General features: G+C 53.2%; 1 protein-coding gene across 1 annotated transcript in view; it reads left to right on the top strand.

The window, feature by feature from the left end:
* Positions 1-6: 6 nt before the first annotated feature.
* The window catches only part of PCK2 (phosphoenolpyruvate carboxykinase 2 (mitochondrial)), an 8,830-nt gene continuing 2,578 nt past the window's right edge, over positions 7-6,258 (top strand). The window contains exons 1-7 of the mRNA XM_015562084.1: positions 7-110; positions 2,134-2,379; positions 2,890-3,074; positions 3,160-3,363; positions 3,695-3,882; positions 4,204-4,366; positions 4,631-4,849. Of these exons, the coding sequence (XP_015417570.1) occupies positions 82-110; positions 2,134-2,379; positions 2,890-3,074; positions 3,160-3,363; positions 3,695-3,882; positions 4,204-4,366; positions 4,631-4,849 (1,234 nt within the window). The 5' untranslated portion in view covers positions 7-81. The remainder of the gene's footprint in view (positions 111-2,133; positions 2,380-2,889; positions 3,075-3,159; positions 3,364-3,694; positions 3,883-4,203; positions 4,367-4,630; positions 4,850-6,258) is intronic.

Raw genomic sequence — 6,258 nt, 5'->3', positions numbered from 1 at the left:
GCGCACTCTCCCTTCCCGCCTTCCATCTCTGCCAGGCTCCGCTACGTTCTCGTGCCACCCCACAGCCCCCGCCCAGTTGCCATGGCCGCTGTGTACCGCCCGGGCCTGCGGTGAGTGACCCCCAGCCCGGGCCCCCCGGTTACGACACAGGACCCGCACCTTCCGCGGAGCTCACCCCGGAGGCCCTGCCAGCTGTGCTCTCCTGCTGGTCAGCCTCGGCCTGGCTTCCCATCCAAGGGGGCAGCGGGCAGAGGGCGAGTGTTTCTCGATCCCGAGCTTCTCTGGCCGGACGTCTTGCCTGAGATCAGGGGCTGCCTCAGCGGCTCCGGACTCTCCGTTTCCGTCCCCTCCTACCCTTCCTGCTCTGCTGATCTCTGCCCCGCGGTCTCCATGACACTCAGAACTTCCTTCCACCTCCTCGCTCGCCCCCGCGTAGCCCCTTTCTGAGTCTGTCCCCTTTCCTTTACAGATGTAACTCTTGTGCTCAGGTTGCCACGAGGAGCAGTAAGGCCCTGGGGTCAAGGGTGCATGAGCCCAGGGATCTGGCGCACAGCTCCCTAATGTAAACATCCATTCCCCGGCCTCCCCCACTGGAACCTGGCGGGAAGCCTGGCGCAGGCAGAGGGACCTGGGGCCAGGGAAAGAAGGGAGGAGGAGGGATCCAAGTTGCCTTCAGTTCCTATATGGCTGGCTTCACCCCCAGTCCAGGACAGGAGCCCCTAGGCCCTGCTTGTCTGCCTTCTCCCCCTTTTCACAGCTTCCTGTCTTGCCTCCGTAGCCTCCCTTCTCCCCAGGTTTTGTTCCAGAATTTGAGCTGACCCCATCTCTCTCCCACAGCTGGCTCAGTTGGCCAGCCCACGCAGGCGGTCTCTGGAGTAAAGAAAAAGGAGCAGGTCCTAGTTAGAGGACTGGAAGGAGTGGTGGAGCCTCCCCAGACTTCCTTGCAGCGGCTCTCCCCAGACTGTGTACCTTTAAAATTAGTGCTCAGGGAAAACCTCTCTGAGGCGAGAACAGGCCCAGGTCCCAGGCACCCTCCTCCTTTGCCCCTGGGACCACACTGGTTTCCATCTCACTCTGCCCAGTGAAAGCCACTCCGGTTCACACTCCAGCCAGGCTCCAATCCCCGCATCTATGGCCTGAGCTTCCTCCCTTCCCCAGGCTTACACCCTCTGCACTGGAGCTTCCTGCAGTCTGCTATTGCACCCTACCACCCACACCCAAAGCTCTCTGGGCACATGTCCTCTAGGAAGGAGAGCCAGCGGAGGGATAGCATCATGTGCATAGGAGGGCAACTTCCCCTTCTTGGCCTTTGGTCTCTCTGGCTCACTCCACTCTGGGTCCAGGCCAACCAGAGCAGACCCTGCTTCTCCCTCTCCCAGGAATGTGAAGGGAGAGACAACAGGGACCCTACACTCCTGGGAATCAGGGTGTGCCTAGCCAGTGACATTTCCCAATAGTCAGCCTTTCACATGGTTCAAAAGTAACTACCCAATGGCAATGTTTTTGCAATCCTTTTGGACCAGGTGGGCGGCAGCAGATCTGATGCCTGAAACCCCAACATCTGATCACCTACTCTCTGTGCAAGAGTCCTAATCTAGAAACCGGGACTGTACCATCTCAAAGAACAGGTTCTGTACATGAGGTTTTCAGTCTTACAGCATGCACACCAGAAGAAATAAATAAAAATAGCTGCCTTTTTAACTTTTCAAAAAGTAAACAAGAATGGAAAGAACAGGGATGAGAGCTTCCAATACCAAACATGAAGCTGTCACCTTGGCACAGTTTCCATACTTGGGCCCTGGGCACCTATTCATTTCTAAACATTGACCAGACCTAGTTAAACATGGGCATGGACTAAGCCTGCACTAACATTAGCATGCCTATACTTGTACTTCTACACAGCCTTTATGGTCATCTGGCAATACCTGCCCGCTGCTGACCAGGAGACACCCTGACTAAGCCTCATAAAGGGCACAAGATACATGTCGCCTGAACCCATCCCACTCACCTACTCCAACCTGCTCTTCATGAGACCTGCACCCAGACTTGCTTTAGCATGCTCCCTAGCAGCCCCAGCCTCCTATCCTCTTGACTTGCCTATCCTGTCTCATTACCTGTTTTTTTCTCTCACAGGCTTAGCTGGCATAAGCTGAGCCCCTGTGGCTGGTCATCACAGCGCAGCATCCAGACCCTGCGAGTACTCAGTGGAGATCTGGGCAAGCTGCCTACTGGGGTTCGAGACTTTGTGGAGCGTAGTGCACGTCTGTGCCAACCAGAGGGCATCCACATCTGTGATGGGACTGAGGCAGAGAACTCTGCCACACTGGCCCTGCTGGAGCAGCAGGGACTCATCCGAAAGCTCCCCAAGTACAGTAACTGGTAAGCCCCGAGCCCAGCCACCCACAAGGTGGGGGCAGCTGCTTGGACTGAGGCCACTCACTTTGTCTTTACTAAGAGAAAATGAGATTTAACTAGACCACCTCACTGGAATGAGCAAGAATAGGAGCTTTAGAGGAAACAAAGTCAGGATTTACTGGGAGTGGTCTGTATTTTTATGTTAAATAAAGAAGCAGATACAAATAAAAGCTTTTTCTTTTTTTTTTTCTCACAAGTTCAGGGAGTTTTTGCCAGGAAAAGGGGCTTTTAGAGGGCTGGGGGCCACAAGAACTACATAATTAAATATGGGCTTGGGCTAAGCCTGCAATAATATCAGCAGCTGGCTCCCCTTCATGTGTCCCCTTAAATGGGACATAACCTGGAGGAAGATTGAGGTGCAAATGGATGGGGGAAAACAGAAGACCTGGAATCAAAGTTGGACTTGAAAGAGTGGGTATGGGGATAAGGGAGACCTGCTGGCCATCATCTTCCTGATAATCCTCTCTCCTGCAGCTGGCTGGCCCGCACCGACCCCAAGGATGTGGCACGAGTAGAGAGCAAGACGGTGATTGTAACTCCATCTCAACGAGACACGGTGCCCATCCCGACTGGCGGGGCCCGTGGGCAGCTGGGCAACTGGATGTCCCCAGCTGAGTTCCAACAAGCTGTGGATGAGAGGTTTCCAGGCTGCATGCGGGGTAATCAGGGCAGGGACGCAGAGGCAAGGGCACTGGTGGTATTAACAGGTTGGAACCCTTCCTCAAAGTGACATTTCCCCCACAGGCCGAACCATGTATGTGCTTCCGTTCAGCATGGGTCCTGTGGGCTCCCCACTGTCCCGCATCGGCGTGCAGCTCACTGACTCGGCCTACGTGGTGGCAAGCATGCGTATTATGACCCGGCTGGGGACGCCTGTGCTTCAGGCCCTCGGAGATGGTGACTTTGTCAAGTGTCTGCACTCCGTGGGTCGGCCCCTGACTGGGCAAGGTGAGCCCCTGCTCTGTCCATGGGAGGATACAAAGGCCTGTTTACACTCAAAGGGAACCCCAAATCCTTCCCATCCTAATTAATGAGACACCTAATTCCCTAGATCCAGTCCAGCAGGTCTGGAGTGGGGGTGAGGCTGTTTGCAGAGCAGTTTGCACAAGATTAAGAAAGTCTCTAAGAATAGAGAGCTGATGGATATTATGAGGTGGGGGACTTCAACCATCCATTGGCACCACCTTTGCTCTCAAGTGTCTATCCTGCCAACCCCTGATCCCTCTAACCCCAGTTTCTGATGCTCCTGCTAGCAGCCCCATGACCCCATTGTCCCCAGGGGAGCCGGTGAGCCAATGGCCATGCAACCCAGAGAAAACCCTGATTGGCCACGTGCCTGACCAGCGGGAAATCGTCTCCTTCGGCAGCGGCTATGGTGGCAACTCCCTGCTGGGCAAGAAGTGCTTTGCCCTTCGCATCGCCTCTCGGCTGGCCAGGGATGAGGGCTGGCTAGCGGAGCACATGCTGGTGAGGGCCTGGTGAGGACTGGACAGCTGTGGGGGGCAAGGCAGTGGTGGGGCCTGGCCAGTCTGCCTCAGCCTTGCCTCCCCACTGCCAGGTGCCAGGCTGGTGGGCAGGGACTCTGCCCAAAGCCCAAAGCTTTGACCCCAAGCTGCTAAATGTTGGGGGGCTTCCCTTACTGCCATCCCTGGCCCAGTAGCAAGGCAATGCACCTATTAAGTGAATAAATATCAGTCCTCCCTGTTAATCGGTAACTGCCCTTCCTGTGCAGATCATGCCCTGACCTTTGGTGACTTCCCCCTCGTTCCCTTTCTCCCCAACATGCAGATCCTGGGGATCACCAGCCCTGCGGGAAAGAAGCGCTATGTGGCAGCCGCCTTCCCCAGTGCCTGTGGCAAGACAAACCTGGCCATGATGCGGCCAGCACTGCCAGGCTGGAAAGTGGAGTGTGTGGGGGATGACATCGCCTGGATGAGGTTTGACAGTGATGGTGAGTGGTCCTTGGATCATACTCTTGATTCTGGCTCTCACGAGAGCACAGAGGTCTCCCCTCCACTGTTCATGGTGAGCTTTGTCAGGAAGAAACTTCTCCTGAATAGTCCATCTTTCCCTGAAAATCCTGGCAGAGACACAAACCTTTCCTTGTCAGATCTAGGGTCCTGCTTAGGGCAGAGAGAGACAAAGCAGGACCTTCCCTGGCCCACCGCTCAATTTTTCCTGGTTGGTCTTTCCTTTTTTTCACTTCTCTTAACAGGTCGACTCCGGGCTATTAACCCTGAGAATGGCTTCTTCGGGGTGGCCCCTGGCACCTCTGCCACCACCAATCCCAATGCCATGGCCACAATCCAGAGTAACACTCTTTTCACCAACGTGGCTGAGACCAGCGATGGTGGCGTGTACTGGGAGGGCATTGACCAGCCTCTTCCACCTGGCGTCACTGTTACCTCCTGGCTGGGCAAGGCCTGGAAACCTGGTATGTGGGGCAGGGGAGTCATGACACAGCTCCCAGGGCTCAGCACCTTGATGATATGAAATCCTTCACAATCCACAGGCATCTTCCAGGACCTCCAGGAGGCTCAGGAAGTTATGAATGTTTAAAGTTTCTAACTCCAGGCAAGGTCTCAGTTCATATCCCAGCTCCATCAACTACTGGCTTTGTGACTTGGTTAAACTGCTTAACTTCCTGAGTATCAGTTTCCCCATCAGTTGAATGGGGTAGCACCACATAAAGTTGTTGAAGTTTTAAATGCATACAAAGGGTTTAGCACAGTATCGAACACATAGTAAATCCACCATAAAGATAAACTAGGTATTTTTTAAAAAGAAAAGAGAAGGACTGTTTTAAAAATTATTATAGAAGGAATAGGGCTCACAACAGAATCCATAAAGTTTGACCTATTAAGAAGGGAGGAAGCCTGCCCCTCCGCCTGCCACTTGGTTCTCACCATCCCCCTATATAATAACCACTGTCTAAAGGTCAGTATTGTTGCCCTAGCCCAGGGGTCCTCAAACTATGGCCCGCGGGCCACATGCAAATACAAATATTGTATTTGTTCCCGTTTTGTATTTTTACTTCAAAATAAGATATGTGCAATGTGCATAGGAATTTGTTCATAGTTTTTTTTAAAAACTATAGTCCGGCCCTCCAACGGTCTGAAGGACAGTGCTGGCCCCCTACTATAGTCCGGCCCTCCAACGGTCTGAGGGACAGTGAACTGGCCCCCTGTTTAAAAAGTTTGAGGACCCCTGCCCTAGCCTATTCGGTTCAGTGGATAGAGCGTCAGCCTGCGGACCAAAATATCCCGAGTTCGATTCCGGTCAAGGGCATGTACCTGGTCAGGATCGTGCAGGAGACAACCAATTGATGTGTTTCTCTCACATCGATGTTTTTCTCTCTTTCCCTCTCTCTTCCACTCTCCCTAAAAATCAATGGAAAAATTCCTCGGGTGAGGAATACCAAAATAAATAAATACTGGTCAGTATTGTAACTCTTACCCTTTCCCTGTCCCTCCAACACATACACTCAAGTTCTTCCAAACTGAATCAGACTAGTTCTTTAGCCTCTCCTAGAAGTGAGTTTCTCAACCCTGTCAATTCTCCCCGTGCCTTGCAATCCTGCCCCCACCCCCAACCCTGCACTCTGCCCTTCAGTTTTCTGTGGCCTTCAGCAGTCAGAGAGCCCAGAGACTGAGGGATGGGAGCAAAGAAGAGCATGGTGGGGGAAGGTGGCCCTGTGGTCACTGGAGCCTATATTCAAGTTTTCCAAGCTGGTCTAGCAGTCACCCTCCTCGTCTAATCACCCTTTATTTTCTTCAACATCATCATTAAGCCTTCCTCAGTCTTCCTACCCAACTGAGAAATCCAAGAAAATTATATTTCCCT

Source organism: Myotis davidii, unplaced genomic scaffold (genome assembly GCF_000327345.1).
Source record: "Myotis davidii unplaced genomic scaffold, ASM32734v1 scaffold157, whole genome shotgun sequence".
Classification (NCBI taxonomy): domain Eukaryota; kingdom Metazoa; phylum Chordata; class Mammalia; order Chiroptera; family Vespertilionidae; genus Myotis; species Myotis davidii.
The sequence above is the reverse complement of the archived record's forward strand: the minus strand, read 5'-3'. Positions and strand labels throughout refer to the sequence as shown.